This window comes from Elephantulus edwardii, unplaced genomic scaffold (genome assembly GCF_000299155.1).
Source record: "Elephantulus edwardii isolate Elephantulus edwardi_28Jun2011 unplaced genomic scaffold, EleEdw1.0 scaffold00011, whole genome shotgun sequence".
In the NCBI taxonomy this organism is placed as follows: Eukaryota; Metazoa; Chordata; class Mammalia; order Macroscelidea; family Macroscelididae; genus Elephantulus; species Elephantulus edwardii.
Window position 1 is genome coordinate 20,693,762 of NW_006399761.1, and position 22,100 is coordinate 20,715,861.

At 44.6% G+C, this 22,100-nt stretch overlaps 1 protein-coding gene and 1 pseudogene across 1 annotated transcript in view; one reads left to right on the forward strand and one right to left on the reverse strand.

Annotated features, from left to right (window-relative positions):
- Positions 1 to 14,016: 14,016 nt before the first annotated feature.
- On the reverse strand, positions 14,017 to 14,757 carry LOC102847112 (annotated as a pseudogene).
- Positions 14,758 to 19,059: 4,302 nt separating this feature from the next.
- The window catches only part of KIAA1841 (KIAA1841 ortholog), a 60,585-nt gene continuing 57,544 nt past the window's right edge, over positions 19,060 to 22,100 (forward strand). Inside the window, exon 1 of the mRNA XM_006880946.1 lies at positions 19,060 to 19,209. Coding sequence (XP_006881008.1) covers positions 19,060 to 19,209 — 150 coding nt within the window. The remainder of the gene's footprint in view (positions 19,210 to 22,100) is intronic.

The window sequence follows — 22,100 nt, forward strand, 5'->3', positions numbered from 1 at the left end:
AAAGCTTTTAAAAGTTCTAAATTAACTTGCCACAGAATCTTCAGAAGTTGAATGATAGGGTAAAAATAAGAGAACCAGGTAGGTACAAGTATGGGGTTTTTTTTAACTAAATAATAAAAATTTTCTGATCTATATTATATCCCCTTATTTGGTTCTTTTAGGCAGTAATATATTTTTACTCACAAAGAATACTGTTCTATTTTTGTTTTTAAATTATCTTGAAAAGGTCACTAAAAGCATTGTGAAGGACAGTTCTGGAGCCTTAGAGTACATAGCACTAATACTTGTTTTTCTTGCCACAGCAAAAAGACTGAAATGCATCTTTTCTTAGAAGTTGTTTTTGTTTCTTCTAAGGATCATATAACTTTCTGTCCATTTATCATACATACAGCTAGTTTTCATTCAGAATCAAATTAGAACATACACAAAGCTGACTTTGTTTTCTTTCCACTAAGACACTCATTCTGGAGTCCACACATTGTGGTTTAATCAGTTATAGCAGTAATGACATTTTTAATCTTTTCATATTGTCTCTGCTTCTATTTCCATGTAGTTTTTAAAATTTTATCCTTAGGCTATTCATTTGATGTTAAAAATTGTATTTTGTTGAGCATATTTCTTTTTACCACTAAGTTGAAATAAAAGGCTCAATTGATACTTAGGATACGATAATGCTATTTGAACGTTTTTTTCCCTTATTTGACTTGTTAGCGTCGTTACATTTCAATATGCTGGAGCACCATTGTGTTGATTCCAAGTCCTAGCAACCCTGCAGGGTGGGGTAGAATTAGCCTGTAGAGTTTTTTAAGGCTGAAATGTTTGCAGAAAGAGCCCTGGTGGCATAAGGGTTACTTACTTAGCTGCAAACAGAAGAGTAGGGGATTTGAACTCCCCAGCCTCTCTGGAAGAGAAATCTGTGGCCGCCAGCTTCCCTAAAGATTACAGCCTTGCAATCTCATGAGGCGCTTCTGCTCTGTCCTTCAGTGTCACTACACTGAATTGACTTGAGGGCAGTGAGTTGTGGGTTTTCAATCTTTGCCAAAGCTGACAGTCATATCTTCCTCCCCACAGAGCAGCTTGTGGGTTAGAACCACTAACCTTTATGTAGCAGGTAAGTGTTTTTAATGCCGTGCTGACAGGACTCCTCAGTACACTGGCTCTGTTCCACAAAATTAGAAAATCCTGTACTTGGCTAAGCACAAGGAGTTGAATTGCCAAAGCAGAGTTACACAGTTCGAATCCACCCACTGATCCACAGGAAAAATGGACAGTCTCCTCCCATGCAGTTGACTGCCTCTGAAACCCGCTGGAGGGTCAGCTGTGGATTGGTTCCAGCCCAGTGGTACACTACAACATACTTGCTGTGTTCATAGTATAGAATAGTAAAGTCACTAATGCAGGTGGACAGGAATAAATTAGCAGCTAATGTTGAAAGTGTTTCATTATTTGGTAAAGATTATGATTTGGTATATTTATGTTTATTATGGGATATTGCTGGCTTAGTAGCCGACTCTCCCACGTAGGAGCCCAGATGTTCTGGTCTTTATGGTTGCAACCTGTGACCTCTAATCCTCGGATGATTTGCCTCTACATTTTGGGGAGAGCATGAGGATACCACTATCCTGGGACTGCTTGCTTCTTTTCTTGAAGATGTTAAGCGGGGCACTGGGACTATCCCACTCCACCTCATTAGCCCAAAGCTCAGTTCCTAACAGTTAGGCTAGTGTGGGCCTCTCCCCTCAGGACACTATTCCTTCCTCCGGGGAGATCCCCCTCTGCTTGATGTGTGTGTCCATCCTGAGTCTTGGGAAGCACACGGTTCTCAGGTGGTGTCCATCACACCGCGAGAGGTAGGCAGGAGTTCCTTCCAGTTCCCAGACTCCAGCAGACAGTTGTTTGAATTTTTCACATTGGGGAAATCCATAATGTCCTGTATTTTTGTTTCTTTTGCATTCCTCCCCCCTCTTGAGCTACTAGAATATTTTCAAATACTTGATTTTTAGTTTGAAATTAACTGGGCAACACAGGTTTCCCCATGGGAGATGAGGAGAAACGAGGAATGAGGAAAGTATTAGTGCCAGCAAGTGGAAATGGCCTCATTTCAGAAGAAGAGAAGTGGTTTTTTTCAAAGTGAAACACTGTGGGCAAAACTAGCAGGGATTTTTAAAAAACTAATTTTGATGAACGTTTACAGAAACTTAGGGTTTCCAGTCATTCATTGTTGCACTTTTCTCCCTGCCCACCCCCTCTTCCTCACTTCACTCTTCTTGAAAAGCAGAAGAAAGACTTCATTAGCGGGCATTTTTTAAAAATTTATTACTAATTTCAATGAAAATTTACAGAGACTTTGGATTTCCATTCATTCATTGTTGCGCTTTTCTCCCCTCCCAACCCTTCCCCCTAGTACCCTACCCTCTTGGAAAAGTAAATAGCAAGCATTTTTTAAAAATCTAACTTGTGTCATCTTCATAGGTCCTTTAATTTAGCCACATAATTAGAAAATATTCCCTTTTTATTTTCAAAATAGATCAAGATCCTCCATGCATTTCTGGGAATGAGAAAATTTCAACAGGATTAAGTAGGATAGCTGGTAAACACATAAAGATTATTGTGAAGACCTAACTAGAAGTCCTTCATTTGACTTTATTACATTGTTAAATATGAAGTCGGATCTGGGTTTAAATTAGCTGTACCACTTCCTAGTTAATTTCCTTGGAGAAATTAACCTCTATGCCTCTATTTCTTTGTCTTTAAAATGGGCACAATCATCATATCTATCTTTTTTTTTTTAAATGTCATGGCTTTAGACCTGTTTTTTTTTTATATATATTCATCATATCTATCTTACGGAGTTGCTGAAAGGACGAAAGGGGTCCGAGGGGACAAGCCTATATCATAGCACCGGGCTCACAGTGAGGGAGGGAGGGACAGGATAAATTAACTTTTGTTCAGGGTGATAAATACTTGCAAACCATGTTACCAAAGGATAGTTGTGAATCTAAAGCTAATAACAGCATGTACTTGAGCTATTGAACAGGGACTTGATTGATTTGGCTACACAACTACAGAAATGGATTCATTTCCCAGCCACCTCCTTTGTGGTTAAATTCTTCAGCGAGCGAGATGTGAGTAGAAGGGATGCAGGTCAGGAATCATGCTTTTTAAAAAAACTTGGCATACAGCAACAACACAAAGCAAGGCCCAGCCAGGGCCTGACAGAAGCAGGTCAACAAAAAAGCCATCCTGGTTGAAGAACTGTCCTGAGTTTCTGATATGGAATTATTACTAATTAATTCTCTAATAAACCTCATGAAAACAAGGAACTCATGCAATATTATTCAAAATGGGTGACCCTAGTGGACATTATGTGAAGTGAAATACCTCAGTCACAAAAGGACAAATATTGCATAGTGCCACTGTTGTAAAACAGGACTGACATCGGGGTTGGGGGAAGATTGAGAAAGATGGGATAAATAATGTATACTGCATTGAAACAGATGAGGGAGAAAACTGTTTAAAAGAGACATGTGATTAGGTATTTTTGTCATGACCAGAGTCCAGAACAAAGGTTGCATACAATGAGAGAGTTTTACTTTTCAAAGAGAAGAATGTACTGGGGGGGAGGGGTGCAGGAAGAAAAATGCAACAATGAATGTATGGAAACCCAAAGTCTCTAAATTTCCATTAAAATTAATAAAAAAACACCAAAACCTTGGCATGCTTTCCCCTTGTCCTGCTCCCTCAAGAACCGGAGTGAAGGTTCTGCAGCCACTTCTAGTGCTGAGGTGGGAGTGTATCTGAGATGGTGTGAGAACCCTATTGGCCCTGGACCACCCACCTCTACTGTTGTTTTAAGGGGGAAAAGAAACTTTGAAGTCACTGTACTTTGGATCTTTTTTTTTTTTCTCTTCTATATTTTATTAATTTTCATAAACATTTACAAAGATTTTGGGTTTCTATTCATTCATTGTTGCACTATTCTCTCTACCCTCCTCCCAGTTTGTTCTTGTCCAAATGCCACAGTGCTTGTCAAAGCCAGTTCTGATTAATCTTCTTTGTCAGTGTGTCCTTTGCCATTCCCTATCACTCCCCCCTGAGAGAGACTTCACCCTGAGTCATAAGGAAAAGGGGATGGCGTATTCTCTTAGCTACTTCCTGCTGAAAAGGGACGCTGTGGGTTTCAGGGTGAAGATCTTCTCTCACTACTCTAAAGGGCCCCTTTGGCAGTAGGAAACACATAGACTATTATGGAGATTGATTTTGGAATTTAGATGCACTCTTATTGATTGTGCTTGGCCATACATGTTCATATCCTTGAAGATGTATCATGGGGGTGTTGCAACCTAGAAGACACAAATTTGACTAACAAGTTATAAGTACATGAGTCCAAAAATTATGGAAAAGTAAAAGAAAAGATTCTTTCATTGTTTTACAAACCCTCCCCCAGGTCCCCTCCACCATGTAGCCCTCGCTCTAGTCTCCTGTGATGACAGAAATACCTAGTTATATATCTCTTTTAAACAGTTTTCTCCCTCCTCTGTTTCAGTGCAGTATACATTATTGAACCCATCTTACTCAGTCTCTCCCCAACCCCAAGGACAGTCCCATTCTACAACAGTGGCATCATGTAATATTTGTCCTTTTGTGACTGGGATATTTCACTCAGCATAATGTTCTCCAGAGTCAACCATTTTGAATAATATTGCATGAGTTCCTTGTTTTTTAATGCAGCATAGTATTCCATTGTGCGAATATACCACAGCTTCTCTAGCTATTCGTTTGTTGATGGGCACTTAGGTTGTTTCCAACTCCTTGCTATTGTGAACAAAGCTGCAATAAACATGGGTGTGCATATATCTGCTTGGATGTCAGCTATGGTCTCTTCAGGGTATATTCCCAGTAGTGGAATTGCTGGATCTTGAGAGCCATGGTGGTGCACTATTTAAAGAGCCCACTGCTAACCCGAAAGTAAGCTGTTAGAACGCACAAACCCTGCGGGGACGAACATTTCGTCCTTGCAATGGTGTTGGTTTACTCTGTCCTAGAAACTGCCATCATCAGCTAGAATCGATTTCATGGCAATGGCTCTAAAACAACTAAAGCTGATAAATGCGGACTTTAAAGCTAAAACTAAAGCTGATAGCTGGACCTTATGAAGAGTTAGACTTGATGAGAAAGGCACAAGGGGATGGAAATTTTAGATCTACTTGCAAAAAAAAACTCAACCACTGAAAATTCAGTGAAGCACAATTCTATTCTGAAACACGGACTTGAAATGCACTGAAAGGACGTGGGCATTGTTGTTGTTAGGTACCTCAATTGGAGTGTGACTCAGCGCCCCTGTGAACAACAGATCTGAATCCTGTGCCACCCTCGCAGTCTCTTCACACACTCAAGCCCATAGCTGCAGTCACTGTGCCAGTCCACCTGGTGGAGTGGTGGAAGATCTTCCTCTCCTTCACTGTCCCTCCACATTTGTATGCATGATGTCCTTTTCCAAGGAATTAGCCTCTCCTAGCAACATGCCCAAAGTGTATGTTGCCACCCTTTGCCTCCAAGGAGCACTCTGGCTGCGCCTTCTCAAAGACCTATCTGTTTTTCTGGCAGTCCATGGGATAGTCAGCACTCTGCTCCAGCAACATGGCTCAAAGGCATCATTTTTTCTTCTATCCTTATTCATTGTCCAGCTCTCAGATACATAGCAAATGATTGAAAAGACTGTGGCCTGATTGGGTGCACCTTAGTCCTCAAAGAGACATCATTGCTCCTCAGTCATTTTGAAGAGGTCCCTAACTGCAGTCTTTCCCAGTGTAATACGTCACCTGACTGCTGGTACCAAGTGCTGTGATTCATGCAGTCAAAACATTTGCATAGTTGGTAAAACATAAATGTACTGGTACTTTCTGCTTTTGGTCAAGACCCATCTGACATCAGCAGTGATATCCCTAGTGCCATGGCCTTTTGTAAACCAGGTTGCATTTCTGGCTGTTCTCTGTTGATGTTCTGTTCTAGCAGTTTTTTTTATAATTTTCAGCAATATTTTGCTTGTATGTTATACGATATTGGATGATGATAAAGTTCTAATTTTGGAGTATGGCTTATATGGACTGGGCATATACACTTGGCAAAATTCATAAAAAACCCCACATTCACTATATCAGTAAGACCTCAATTTTTAAGAGGGAAACGAAACCCCTAACTACAACATGATTCCAATTTTATAATAAACTACATGTTCACATAAAGGATTTGGTGGGAGTGGGATTGTTGTTATGTTCCATGGAGTCACCTATGACCCATCATAACCCTATGTATGGCAGCTCTGAATCCTTTGTCCTGAGCCAGTCTCACTAATTTCGACACACCAACCCCCATTGTCCCAGTTACTGTATCAATCCGTCTCAGCCGGGGTCTTCCTCTCCTGCACTGTCCCTCCACCCTTCTAAGCATGATATTCTCCTCCAAGGACTGGTCCCTCCTGGCCACGTGCCCAAAATATGTTAAGATGGAACTTAAAAATCCTAGCCTGGGGGGGAAGGGATGGGCGGGGAGAGAAGTACAGCAATGAATGAATGGAAATCCAGAATCTCTGTAAATGCTCATTAAAATTACTTAAAAAAATCCTAGCCTCCAGGGAGAAACTTGATTTCACCCTCTCCAAGACAGATCCTATTTGTTTTCTTTGCAGTCCACGGTATGTTCAAGACTCTTCAGCACCACAACTCAAAGGCATCGATGATTCTTTTGTCATCCTTAGTCATTGTCCCCCGCTCTGAAGCATAACAAGTAATTGCGAAGAACATGGCCTGGATTAGGTGCACCTTAGTCTCTAGACTGACATCGTTGCTTTTCAGCACCCTGGAGAGGTCTTTGACAGCGGATTTCCCCAATACAATTTGTCTTTGATTGATTGGGTTTATAGATTTTTTTTAACAAATCAAAAACACCTTTCCCCCCCTGTCTTGATCCAGGGGAAGATGCAATCCATATTGAAGGACGTAGTCTTTGATCTTCTATCACAAATGTTTCAAGTTGTCTCACTTTCTGCAAGCAAGGTTGAGTCTTCCACACAGCGCAAGTTGTTGATGAGTCTTCCCTGGTCTTGAGAGCACATTCCTCTTCATAGAGCCCAGTAGTACTAGGAGAAAGCCCATTGGAGGGCCAGCTATTAATCCCGACACGATCACACACAACCGTAATCGCCACAACAGTCCACACATGCTGGACAACCGATTCAAGCTGGAATTTGTAATTCCAGAGATGACTCGCCCCCTATACTTTGGAATCAAACCCTTTCCCGTCCTTGCTATGTCCAAGTGACCTGCAGACCTCCTCCATTCTTATCCCAGTTGTCTCCCGTAGATCCACCCCTCTTTTTTTTTTTAGTTTCTTTTTTTTTATTATTATTTTGTGTGTGTGTGCGCGCGTACCGTCAAATTGGATCTGACTGGTACAGGAGGAGATTGTCCCTCCTTTCCCGGCAGAGCATCTGGTGAGATCCCCTTTCTTTTTAAACTCACAGTGGGTCACCTAAAATGCAACGCCCCGAAGCTAGTTGCTAAGAGACTAGACGCCGGGCGGGTGGGGCCTCTGCACTGCGACACGCCCGGGAGTGGGTACGGGGCGGGGCGGGGCGGCCGCGCTAAGGAACCAGGGCAGAGCCTCCTGCAGCGGAGCTCGGCCGTCCCGCCCACCCGCCAGGACCTCGCTGCTCATTGGCTCTGCCATTCCTGCGCTAGCCGGCGATTGGCTGCGCGGACTCGAGGCGGCCACCGCCTGCGGGGTTACCACGGCGCGGGGGTCGGGGGTTTCACGGCGCGAGTGCGGCAGGCGTGGGCCGCTGCAGGTGACGGGGGCGCAGCCGCAGCCCAGTGAAGGTGAGCGGGCCGCCGAGGGCGGGGAAGGGCAGCTGCTTCCCGCCGCTTCCCCTGCAGCCCAGCCAGGCCGGCTCGGCTTCCCTCTCCCAAACAACCGCTAACGCCCCGCGCGCTCCCGCCTGGCCCGCTCGGGATCCGGGGGAGCCCGGCGCCCCCACATCAGCGGGATCGAGAGAGCCCCGGCTCCCCCATCAGCCGGGTCGGGATCGGGGGAGCCCCGCACGCCCCCGTCAGAGGGACCGAGGAAGCCCGGGAATCAGCCGGGTCGGGATCGGGGGGAGCCACGCGCGCCCCCTTCAGCCGGGTCGGGACGGGGGGGGAGCCCCGCGCGCCCCCGTCAGCGGGACCGAGGGAGCCCGGGCACCCTTATCAGCCGGGTCGGGAATGGGAGCGGGGGGAGCCCGGCGCGCCCCCATCAGCCGGGTCGGAATCGGGATGGGGAGCCCCGCGCGCCCCCATCAGTCGGATCGGGAAAGCCCGGCACATCCGTTTATGTTTGGCTGGAGCCCGGCACGCCCGCTCGGGTCGAGGGAACCTGGCGAGGCCCCCCTGGGCCCGCTGAGAGTTGGGGGAGCCCAGCACTCTCTACTCGGCCGGCTCAGGATCGGGAAAAACCGTGCTCCCCCCTGGTCCCACTGGGAGTCAGGGAACCCCGGCGCGCCCCCATAGGCCCATACCCGGCAGGGGAGCCCTGGCATCGGCCTCGGGGCACGCGCCCAGACCTCCACCCGCTTCTCTACAGCCTCGCCCTGCGCCTTTGTCCGCCCCTCAACCCCACCCCGGCGCCCCGGGAGCTTCTGCTTCCGCAGGGAGGGTGGGAAGCCAGGTCCTGGGGTGCCGCGAGGCCTCCCTGGGTTTGCACTGTGATTTAACTTTCCTCTTACTGATGAACTGTCATCCTTCTCATCTGTGGTCAGGAAGCTGAGCAGGAGGCTGCTGCCCGCTCAGGGATGGGATGACTCAGTGCTGATCCCGCTTGTGCCCGGGAGCTCCGCCTGCCCCCCCAACGCCACCCGGCCCCATCGCTTCCCATCTTCCCTTTCACTGCCAGAGGGGAAAAGTCTGTCTAGCCTTTTCCGTTTGGAGGAAGAATAATAGAAAAAGAGAGAGGAGGATCAGAACCTGGCGTGTACCTCCAGTTATGTGGGAGTGACTTCCATTGGTGTTATTGTTACTGAAAGCTAGGGATTCTTTCCGTAGACATTTGCCAGTAAGCCGATTGCACTATCATGGCACTTTATTGCAGATCTGTGAGGACAGTAAGAGTCCTTTCTTTCTTTTTTTTTCTCCCAGTTTTTGGTATTTTTAATTTTTTTATTATTAATATTAATGAGAATTTACAGAGACTTTGGGTTTCCATTCATTCATTGTTGCACTTTTCTCCCCTCCCAACCCTACCCCCTCCAGTACACTCCCCTCTTGGAAAAGTAAAAAAAAAATTCTTTCATTGTTGTACAATCCCTCCCCCCAGGTCCACTCCACCATGTAGCCTTCGCTCTGGGACTCCTGTCATGACAAAAATACCTAATCACATCTCCCTTTTAAACAGTTCTCTCTCTCATCTGTTTCAATGCAGTATACATTATTTATCCTTTCTCATTCTCCCCCCAACCCCGGTGTCAGTCCTGTTTTACAGCAGTGAAACTATGCAGTATTTGTCCTTTTGTGACTGAGATACTTCACTTAGCATAATGTCCTCCAGGGTCACCTATTTTGAATAATATTGCATGAGTTCCTTGGTTTTCAATGCAGTGTAGTATTTCATTGTGTGAATGTACCACAGCTGCTCTATTCGTTTGTTGATGGGCACTTTGGTGGTTTCCATCTCTTTGCTCTTGTGAACAATGCAGCAGTAAACGTGGGTATGTATATATCTGTTTGGGTGGCAGTTCTGGTTTCTTTAGGGTTCGGGGTTTTGTTGGTTGGTTTTTTGTTTTGTTTTGTTTTTTAAGAAGGAGTAAAGTTCTGTAAAAATCCTTCCTCAGCTAGGACCAACCCAAAGTTGTGCAGTTTGAATGCCCCTGTGACTCAGCAGGAGTCAGCAGCCCCCTCCTGTGCAGGTTACAGCCCCTGAAAACCCACTCACTGGAGGCTCAGTCATGAGTCACTTCCGCCTGGACAGTACGTAACAGCAGCTGAGTTCAATGTAGTGTTTTACAGTTATTAAACTAGCTCTTGGGGATTTTTGGTGCCACTAATGGCTCTGGTGGCCTGCTGGTAAGAAACTGTCCTGCAATCCCAAAGGCACACAGTTTGAATCTGCCATCTGCTTTGCAGGAGCAGGGTGGGCATGTACACTCCCTCCAAAAACCCACTAAAGGGTCAACTATGGGTCCATTATACTCCACCGCACACAACAACAACCGTTGTCAAAATAAGGGAGCTTTGGTGGCTTGGTGGTAACGAATTGCCCTGGCAACCTAAAGGCTTGGAGTTTGAATCCACCAGTTTCTCTGTGTGACAAAGACAGATAGTCACCCCCAGTTGCATTTACAGCTTCTGAAACCCCCCCTGGAGGATCAGTTACGAGTGGTTCCAACTTAAAGACATGTAACAACAATAGTAGACAAAATACAAAAAGCAAAAAGAATTATAATACTAAATTACTTATGGAAATCTTATTGCATGTCAAATTATCCTGAGTGGTATATAAAAATAGTAGCTAATTATGGGGCTGTTGGGAGGATTATATGTTACATGTTATTATATATTGTTTTTGTTGTTGTTATGTACCATTGAGTCGGAACCAGCCCATAGCTCTGGCGGGTTTTCAGAGGCAGTTAATCGCACAGGAGGAGACTGCCCATCTTTCTCCCACATAGCAGCTGGTGGCCTCGAACGGTACGCCTTCAAGATTGCAGCACAGCTTCTTGCCACTAAGCCACCAGAGCTCCCTTATTATACATTATAAATTTTTTATACTATATATCGAAGCAACTGTACAGTTATATATAAGGTGAGGATTAAATCGTGTTACATGCCCATCAGTTCAATAGTTGTATAATGTTATTACTTAGGGAGCTCTGGTGGCCTTGGTGGCAAGAACCTGTGCTGCAGTCCTGAAGGCATGTGGTTCAAATCCACTCCAGGGGAGAAGAATAGGCAGTCTCCTCCCATGCGATTAACTGCCTCTGCAAACCTGCTGGAGGGTCAGCTATGGGTCGGTTCTGACTCAACAGTACACAACAACATTACTTAATCCTCACAACAGGCCTGATAGCTGCTGGTTTTCATAGAGGATGCTCTGGGGGTGTAGCCCGTAGGGAGCTGTTCTGCACCCCCAACGACTGAGCCTTCCTGGTAGTTCACAATCCCTCAGCACCACGGAAGTGAGATGGGCAGCCTCCTCCTGTGTGATTTACAGCCTCAGAAAGTCCTCTGGACGACCAGCTGTGAATCCGTTCTGACTTGATACCCATGAGTGAGTCAGTGAGTGATTTTTCTTATAACCGAGACAGTTGAAGCCGTAAATGCATCTGCTGGAAACAGTAAAGCTGGATTAGTATCTAAAATTGACTTTCTACTAATTTTGTTAGCAACATGCTGCTTTAGAATGTGGCCTTCTCATATAATCCATCATCTGCTTAATCTGAGAGTTCTTGGAATGGTAGCGTTATTGTTACAAACATACAGCTTTCACTATATGTCCTAGAACTTTCCATCTTCCCCCAATATTGTGTGAGCTAGCTACTGTGATCTTTGGTAGGGTTTTATTTTTATCCTTTTTAAAAATTTTTATTTCTTGCTTTGTACCATCAAATCGGATCTGACTGACACAGGAGATTGCGTGGAGCATCTGGTGTATTCAAACCATGCACCTTTGGGATTGCAGTACAGCTTCTTGTCACTAGGCCACCTGAGCTCCCTGTGACTGGGATCTTTGTTTTACAGATGAGGAAACTGAGACAGAGATACAAAGTCAGCAAAACCAGATACATGTAGTAAGTGGTACAACTGGGATTCAAACCTGAACAGACTGACTCCAGAGTCCACACCCTTAACCATTCTCCTGACTCATCAACAAGGTACATCGAAGAGGCTCTGATTTTAGCATGCTTGATGTTTTTCTTTCATTCCCTCCCCCTTTTAATGTCCATGCAGAAGCATTTGGCATAACCTTATAATATGTACCAGCTGAGTCCCTGTACAGTGTCTTATTATGTAAACAATGAAGCAACACTAACCATTCTGATCTGTTGTTCATAGAATTGCTGTCATTCACTTCCATTGTTAACTTGATAGCCCATAGTTAACAACAATCATAGAGGGAACTCTGGTGGCATTGTCCATAGGGAGCTGCAGTACTAACCCAAGGGTGGCATCTCTCTGGCCGTTCGAATCCATCAGTGGCCCCGAGAGAAAGATGGGCACTCTCGTCTTGTGCAATCTGCAGGCTTCCAAAAACCCACTGAAGCGTCAGCTGGGAGTTGATTTTGATCAGATGGCATTGAGATGATGAATCCTGGTTAAGAGAGTTGTGCGACCAGGGAAGTACGGGTCTCACCTTCCACGCAGGGGACCCAGCCCTTTTCCTGGACAGTGTGACTAAGGCCTGGCCACCGCATTCATCAAGGAAGGTTTGCGTATCAGGCTGAACTGGTGGCTATGGAGTTTCCTGTCTTAAAGGGACAAGGTAGAAAAGCTTGGAGTTGACTTCCAAAAGATCAGCCACCTTATAGATCCCAGTGGCCTGATGCTGTCGTGCATGGTGTCACCAAGCATCCATGAGACAGTCACGCTGCCACTGGCGTCAGTAGGTGCCTTTGAGTTGAATCTGACTCACAGCGACCCTGTGCACATCAGATCTGAAACCTGCCCTGCCCTCCGCCCTCCTCCTCATCTCAGCCACCGTAGAGCCCATTGCTATAGTCACTGTGTCCATCTGTCTTCCCCTCCCTTTGCTAACTGTCTGCCTTTTACGAGCCTGAGGTCTTTCTCTAAGGGCTGTCCCTCCTAACAACATGGCTTAAAGTATGTGAGATGACATAGCACTGTCCTTCCCTTCAAGGACCCTCCTAGCTACACTCTCTCCAAGGCATCCTTGTTTATGCTCTTGGCAGTCCACGGGGTAATTAGTGCCCCTCTGCAGCACCACAGCTCAAAGGCATCAGTTCTTCTGCTGTCATCTTTACTCACGATCAAACTCTCAGATGCATAGCAAGTAACTGAAAAGACCATGGCCTGAATCAGGTGCAGCTTAGTGTTTTAAACTGGCATCCTTAGGGAGCTCTGGTGGTCTGTTGGCAAGAAGCTGCACTGCAATCCCAGAGATGAGCAGTTCAGACCCACCAGATGCTCTGCAGGAGAAGGAGGGGCAGTCTCCTGTACCGGTCAGATCTGATTTGACAATACACACACAAACACAAAATAGTAAAATTAAATTTAAAAAATTAAAAAAAAAACCCTGACATCCTTGCTCTTCTGCGCTTTGGAGAGGTCCCAGACTGCCAACTTTCCTGATGCAGCACGTCTTTTGATTCCCTTGCTTCTGGTACCAAGGTTGTTGGTTGTGGATGCAAGATGAAATCATTGACGATTTCTGTCTTTTCTCCATCTATCATGACATTGTCTGTTTACACTTAACCAAGCACCTACTACAGTCTGACCCTGTACTGTTTTAAATACCTCATAGTCCTCAGCACAATCCTGGGGCAGTAGGTACTGTTATTTCATGCTGCATTGCTTCTGTGAAGGGCTCTTCCTGTCTTCTGACTGCTTTCACAAACTAATCCCTTTAGTTCTGTCCACTTGGTCAGTCTGAGGTATTGCCATCCTGCATTTTATTGCCATGGTCCTCCAGGTCAGGTGACCTGCCTTGGCTAGCATATGATGGAGCTACAACTCAAACACGGCTTCAGATTCTTAAGTTGTTGTTGTGGTTTTTTTTTTGTTTTTTTTTATGCAAAAAACTATTGTGTTTTTACACACATATATAATATGGTACATTTAAGTGGTGCAGGCTGAACAAGTCCAACAGCCTAAACACTACATAAAGATACACAAGAAATATTCACAAAGGAAACAAATAATACAAAGGAGAAAGCTGTTTAAAAAACATGTCAAAGCTTAAAAGTTTATGAGCTAGCCACAGAAATGAGGTAAGGTAGTAGACAAGTCTTGATAGCTTCTCTTCTAAAACTCACTGGAGTCTCATCCGTTTCTCAGGGGGGCCTTTTGTGCTTACTGTCTGTTGGGTATGCTCGGTAGTCTCTTTCTCATCAGATTTGACAGCTTCCGGTAAAGGTTCTAGATCTTTCTTTGTTTGATCCACTGGGACAGGTTTTTCTCCAGACTTTTGCTGTACAAATTTAGGTGGAAATTTTTGTCTGAGATCTAAAAGTAAGGCATCCACACGCTGTCTCTGGAAAATAGAGCTTGGTTCTTCTTTCCTCTTGACTTTAGGTTTGACTTTATCTTGCTCTTCATGATCCTTGAAATGCCACCAATATCCTTTGGAGGGATGATATCGACAGTATGACATAGCTTCATCAAAAGCTGACTGAATGCCATGCACTGCAGTAAGCACTCTGGAATTTATAACTGAGCCCAAGTCTGGTGCCTGATAAATCACTCCAGCAATGATGTAATAATCAGCTAGAGGGATAACTTGAGTAGGTGACTGCCGTTGCTGCTTACGAATAATAAAAAGAATTGGTTCTTGAGCGTGGAGAAGGATGTATTCCACTCCAATCATCTGATTCGAGTGTTCTAATGTTAGTCTCTGCATTTTGACTACTTCATTGTTGCATGTCCTGTCATAGAAAGGGTTGCTTCTTTCTGAAAAGTAATCCAGGACACTACTACTGTTCAAAATGGGGATCCAGGCACTGTCAACCCATGGGATTCCCAGCAGGTTATCTTGGATATCCACAGCCGCCATAGTTCCACTGGCACTCGCGAGCACTTCCCGCGCACAATAAACGTAAGAGGTCGCAGCAGATTGCGTTGCTGATGAAGCAAGCAAAGAGGGGAGGGACGTGCAAAGCGAGGAAGAACGGAAATGAGAGGAGAGTGCGTGGAAGAGGAGGAAGGGGGCCAGGGAATGAGATGGATGCTGCTGGAAAGGGGCCGGGGCGACACGGCAGAAGGGCCAGGAAGAACTGGAAAAGGAATTCTTAAGTTGTTGTTGTTGTTAGGTGCCATTGAGTTGAATATGACTCATAGCAACCCTGTGAACAGATCTGAACCCTGTTCTAGCCTGTGCCATCCTTACAATCTCTGACATATTTGAGCCCATTGCTGCAGTTATGGTATCATGTCAGTCCACCTGCTTGGGGTTCTTTCTCTCTCTTGCACTGACCCCTCCACCTTTCCAAGCATGATTCCCTCTCCAAGGAATAGCCTCTCCAAGCAATCTGCCCAAAGTGTGTGAGATCAAACTTTGCCCTCCATGCCTCCAAGGAGCATTGTCGCAAGTGCGTATCTGTTTGTTCTTCTGGCAATCTGTGGAATATACAGGACTATTCTCAAGCACCACAGCTCAGAGGCATCAGTTCTTCTCTCATCTGTATTCACTGTCCAGCTCTCAGATCCATGCAAAGCAAGTAATTGAAAAGAAAAAAGCCTGAATCAGACACACCTTTGTCCTCAAAGTGACATCATTTCTCCCCAATAATTTGGAGAGGTCGCAGACTAGACTTTTTCCAATGCATCACGCCTTTGAGTTCCTGACTGCTGGTACCAAGGGTGTTGACTGCGGATCCAAGGGAGAGGAAGCCATTGGCAGTTTCATTCTTTTCTCCATCTGTCATGATGTTGCTTGTCAGTCCAGTGGTGAGAGTTTTTGTTTTCTTGATGTTGAGATGCAATCCAGATGGAAGGCAGTATTCTTTAAGCCTTCTCAGTTTCAGCAAGTATGGTAGTGTTGTCTGCATAATATAGATTATTGAGTTGCATGGTGGCAAGGTTGGGTCCTTTCTCCATGCTTTTTCAGTCTGTTTCCTGAGCAAATAATTCCCAAAGCTGGACTCTATGAAGAAGAATGTGGAATCAAGATTGGATGAAGACTCATCTACCACCTATGTTATGCAGGTGACACAATTTGCTGAAAGTGAAGAGGAAATGAAATGCTGCAGAAAGTCAAGGACTACAGCTTTTGGTATGGATTACATCTTAACATCAAGAAAACAAAGGTCCTCACTACAGAACCAGCAGTTAATATTGTGATAATATGGAGAAAGGCTTGAAGCTGTCAGTGATTTCATGGATCAACAATCAATTATATACCTGGTATCAGCAGTGTGGAAATCAGGAGACCCATTGCATTGGGCAAATGCACTGTTAGGGACCTCTCCAAAATGCTGAAGGGCAGTGGTTTCACTTTCAAGAATGAGGTGAAAGGGAGCTCTGGTGGCCTACTGTCAAGAAACTGCACTGCAATCCCAGAAGTACACGGTTCAAATCCACCAGACGCTGTGCTGGAGAAGGAGGGGCAATCTCCTCCTGTATCAGTCAGATCCGATTTGACGGTACACACACACACAAAAATAATGAAATAATAATAATAATTTTTTTTAAAAAAAGAATGAGGTGAACCTGACTCAGGCCGTGGTATGCTCAATCACCTGCTGCACATCAGAGAGCTGGACGGTGAGTAAGGATGACAGAAGAGGAATGGATTCCTTTGAGATGTGATGTTGGAGAAGAGCACTGAATAGCCCATGAACTGCCAAAAGAACACGTGGATGTGACTTGGTAAAAGTGCAGCCAGAGTGGTCCTTGGAGGCAAAGACGGCAAAGCTCCTCTCTCATGCTTTGGACGTGTGGCGAGGCAGGGCTCTTCCTTGGAAAGAGACATCATGCTTGGAAAGATATGGAGGGCCAGCGAAGGAGAGGAAGATCCCCCAACGAGGATTGCCACTGTGACTGCAGCGGGGGGCTCTGGTGTGTCAGGGAGGGTGAGGAGGACAGACAACAGAGCAGGGTTCAGGTTGGCTGTTCATAGAGTCACTGTGAGTCATACTTGACAGAACGTAACAACAAAACTCAAAAAGCAGGAAGGGGTGGGAGAGCAGCTTCTTGGAAATGAGGATCACAGGGAGGAAGTGAGAAATACGCGGTTACATTGGGGTATTTGAATTAATGTCAAAGCGGAATGAGCTTGAATGGTTGAATGGAAAACCACTTTGTTTACATCATAATAAAGAACATAATAGCAGTAACAAATGTCTTATGTACATGGATTGAGAAAGGTTCCTAGAATTCTTTAAGTGAGCGGGTAGCTGTGTTTTTCTCTTAATACCACAACTTCCCCGCCCCACAAATCAAAGCTTTATAAATTGTTTCACTGAATCAGAACTAACTTAAAAATGTCCTGCGTACTCTCTCCCACTCTAAGCCATCATTCTCAGCCCTGCCTGATGTGAATACATCTGATGTAGGGTGGAAAGGGCATGGATTTAGAAATCACTTTTACTTGGGTTCGAGGCCTTGGCCTGCCTCTCATTAGCTCTGAGATCTTGTAAGTGGCTTCTCAGAACCTCACTTTTGTCACTTGGTAGAACTGGGGAGAGCACAGGTCTTAAAGGGGTGAAGTGAGAATTAATTGAAATAAGATGTAAAAGACCAAAGGCAGTGGGAGGTTCCTAGCAGAGACTCTGTTAATCGTAGCTGTCACACATCCTCCTGGGCTGCTCTGGGACTCCTCTCCTCTTTGACTCTCTGTGTTAGATTAAGCAACCTTGTTTGCCAGTTACTCTGACCATAAACTCCTTGAGACCAGGAACTAAACTGTATCTCTTTTTATACTCTCAATAATTAAGACTCTTGCCTTACTTCTTGAACTAACCAGATACGTTTGGAAAGGCAGCTGGAGTCTTTTTTTCATGACCTGAATAAAAAAATAGACATCCTCAAACAAGCAAAGGGGGAGCGCATATGTTCTGATTGAGCTGGGGGAGTGTGAGGGGAGCGGTGTGGGGAGCCCCGGGAAAAGCATAGGATACTTGCACTCTGCAGGGGTGAGTGTAGGGGTGTGCAGGTTCCATGTGGGGTTCCAGTGCCCTAGATTTTTATAGATTAGTGCCTGTGTGTGTGTGTGTGTGTGTGTGTGTTAAGCGTTAATCACCCAACTACCCCATTCCTTCAGAAGAGAAGACCTTCACAAAGAAAAATTGTTTGAAAGATGCAAACGGAATACTAATTACAGTTGTTTTTAAAAAATTTTTTTATTAATTTTAATGAAAGTTTACAGAGACTTAGAGTTTCCAGTCATTCATTGTTGCACTTTAATTACAATTGTTTTGTAAGCTTCTGTCATTCATGACTGATAATCAATCACAGAGTACAGAAATAATGATGTTTATCCTAAAATATCAAATTGACTTGACTTGATGTTTAGTACAATTATTCTCCAAAACTTGATATGCTTGTCTAGTCTTTTTTTCTTTTTTTAAAAAATAATTTTAGTGAGCATTTACAGAGATTTTGAATTTCCATTCATTCATTGCTGCACTTATCTCCCCGCCCACCCGTTCTCACCTCTCTTTCAAAAGTAAAAGAAACACTCGCTTGTCTAGTCTTTATGGTGGGCAGCATGGAGGCTCACAGAAAAAGTCAAGGATATTTAGCACTTGAATGAATTAATTGTTTAATCATGAATATTGATTACTTAATAATAAACTTTTTTCTAACAGGGTTAAAATTCACGAGTTGCTAATAAGAGCATAAAATCAGGCACACTTAAGGATTATTTTAAGAAAGGTAAATGAGACATTTTATGAAAATTTTTGCATGTACAGCAAAGTTAAAAAAATTTTGCATTAGATTATGGCATTAATAATTTATCATCATTTTATCACCTATTTACCTGCCCAGACTTCTCTCCATCCGTCAATTTCCAGTACAGTTTTCTCTCATTTTAAAGAGATTAAGGCTGTAGATTGCATGTTCATGTTGTTATTTCTTTTTTCCAAATTGGATCTGACTGGCTCAGGAGGAGATTGCCCCTCCTTCTCCAGCAGAGCATCTGGTGGATTTGAACTGCATGCCTTCGGGATTGCAGTGCAGCTTTTTGCCACTAGGCCACCAGAGCTCTCTTCTGCATGTTCATTTTGGATCAGCTTTGTTTTTCTTTTATATTGTATCAGTTGATTTTTTTAATAATGACATGACTGATCTGTGATGTCCTGGAAAACACTGGGACTTATGTGTAAATCTGTTCATCCTGTTTCTAGTGTAAAAGATGAGTCGTGGATATTCAGAAAACAACAATTTCCTGAACAATAGCAACCAGATGGTTTTGGACATGATCCTTTATCCGCTAATCGGAATCCCTCAGACCATCAACTGGGAAACGGTAGCAAGACTCGTGCCTGGATTAACACCCAAAGAGGTAAATAGTAATCCTGACACCAGCCAGCCACAAATGACTGTGTTCACAAGGTGTTGTAACCTGTGCTGCATTCTGGAGATGTACTTTTGAAAAACTTGTGTCTCTCTTGTCTTTTTCACTGGGAGATGAGCCTGGCAAATGTGTTTCTGGGTCCCAACGTGTTATTTCCCCTCCTTCGCTGACCCTCCACTCTGCCAGGCGTTATGTGGTTGTGCCCGGACTGTTTTCTCCTAACACCATGCCCAGAGAGGTGTGTCAGAGATGATGAGACGGCACAGGATGGGACGACGTTCAGATCTGATGTTCAAGGGTCTGCTGGCAGTCGTCCTCAGCTCAGCAGCACCTAACAACGACAGCGCTTTCTTGGTTCAAATCCAACAGCTGCTCCATGGGAGAAACATGGGCAGTCTCCTCCCATGCAGTTTACAGCCTCTGAAAGCCTGCTGGAGAGTCAGCTGTGGGCTGGTTCTGACTCGACTGCACGTAGCAGCGACATGATGCTTTAGCGGAGAATTCCCTTTCTCACCATGATTTCCACGTTCATGCAAATAGTGTGTTTCCAGGCACCTTAAATTGTATGCACTTGGTGCAGGGATCTGGAAGTTAGTGCATCAGCAGCGGCTCATGTGTCCTGCTTAACGGTTACTCATGGTGGACAGTGTTTGGTGGAGTTCCCAGTTTAAGACAGGTTTGGAAGCAGGAGTGGCATCCACTTTCTAAACAGCATGCCTCTGGAAACTATGAACTTTGATAAATGGCGATAGTTCTAAAAAGCCTTCAGGTCTTTTGTTCATAGGGTCACTATGAGTCATACTCGACTCAATGACAATCATCAATAACAACAACATGTGTCCTACTAATCATACCACACACCCCCCTCAAACCAACTCTGTTGTGACAGAGTTAGGAATAACAAGTATGTCCCACATGGTCCTGCCCAAGTCCAGTGGAATGTATGTGTCCCTCATCATATGAAGCAGTTTTCCTTTTTTCGTAATAAAGACTTTGGGAATGCTCTCTAACTATGCCTTCTATCAGTGAAAACATATGGTACCAGCAAGAAATTCAAATTAAAAAAAAAGAATCAATCATGAAAGGTTTAAATTACCCTGAACTCTTCCAGCATCGTCTGCCTTTACGGACCGCTAGTACATCTCCCCCACGCTAGTCTCTTCCTTACCTGTCCTTTTTTTTTTTTTTTTAAGGAATTATCCTTTATTCTTTTTCTAAGTAGCCTTGGGCAGTTGAAACACTTCTTCTTGTTGGTGGCACTGTAAGCAGGAGAGCAGATGGGCACTGAAACATTCTGTCATTTGGATGAGCTGGGTGGTTTTAACTTTTTTTTTCTCCTTAGATTCAGAAGTCAACTTAAAAATTAGTATGCGATTACACTGAGTGAACTAAACCCCACAAGGATGAATATTGTATAAGACAATTATTGTAGAATGAGTATAAGGATCCAGGAGGGGTGGGAGAGGCTGGAAGCAGAGGGATGTGGATGTGCAGGGGGAAGAGGGGATTAATCACTGCGTTGTACAATTTTATGAGTGGCGGGGTGAGAGAAATTGAAAGAATTTGTTCGAATTTGTATTCTAATTTTGTAAATAAACTAATGAAAAGGGGAAAAAAATAGTATGTGAGACTTAGAGCTCTGCTGAGTCATCCATAAGCTATGGTTTGAGAAACAGAGCAATTGGGATTTTTGTTGTTGAAAAGAATCTTAAATTGAGTCCGTCATCTCAAGAGTTCTAGAAGCAGAAATGACATGGTAACGGCTCCCCCCTTATTTCTTGTCTTATTATCCTATATCTTGGATTTATGACCATAGTAAAACCCTGTGGTGGTGGTGGAGGACAGATGACCGACCCTCCAGCAGGTTTTCAGAGGCAGTAAATAGCACAGGAGATTGAGTGTCTTTCTCCCATGGAGTAGCTGGTGGATTTGAACCCTGTACCTTTAATTTGGCTGTGCAACTTCTTCTTTTGAGTATTAACTCAGCGTGGCACGCATGATGGCAGAGGCGGGGGGGATCCTCTCCCTGAGGAAGGGAGGAGAGAAGGCGGCTTAGGAGGCGGTGTTTGGAAGGACTGTGTGGAAGTCTACTGACATCCCTAAGCAACAGACAAGGTTCCGAGTGTCCATCCTTATCAGGTCAGCTGCTCAGCCAGGCTCCCGATGGAAGTCCCACACCTTGATGGTTCACGAGGCCTTAAATGACAGCGTGGTGTCCCAGTGAAACCTCTGAGGTGAAAGCTTGCCCGACACAGGAGGAGGGTGGCGTGGTTAAGCTTTCGACACTCCGGTCACTTAACCTACTAACCTTATTCAGCTTTGTCTCCTCCATAAATGGCCTTGGCATGGAGCCGAGCACATCAGTAAGCCCCAGCTGGTCACGTTTTCTGAATGTTAAAGAATCAGACAGAGTGAAGGGTCTGAAAACAAACGAAGGCCCCAATTTTTGTATAACATTTATTTTCCCAGAACAACCCATCTCTGGAACATATAGGTTAATGGTAGGTGGGTACAGAAATTGTACTGCTTGTCAGTTTGACTCATGTTCACCGCTGCCTGGTCTCCTGTCATTAACTGCCTTCACGTTGGCTTCTACTCAGAGTGACCCTTTGTCCAAGGGGAAGAACACGGCCTGGTCCACCCTCAGTCAGCAGTGAGTGTGAGCCCGCTGTTCCAGGCATTGTGACCCCCACTTCCTGTTGAGGGTCTTTATCATTTTCTTTTTTTTTTTAAGGAGAGGGAAGGAGAGGGGGTAAAATGCGCAACAATGAATGAATGAAAATTCAGCTTTTCTGTAAACTTTCATTAAATTTACAATTTTAAAAAATGTATTAAGGAGCGCTCTGGTGGCCTAGTGGCAAGAAGTTGCACTGCAATCC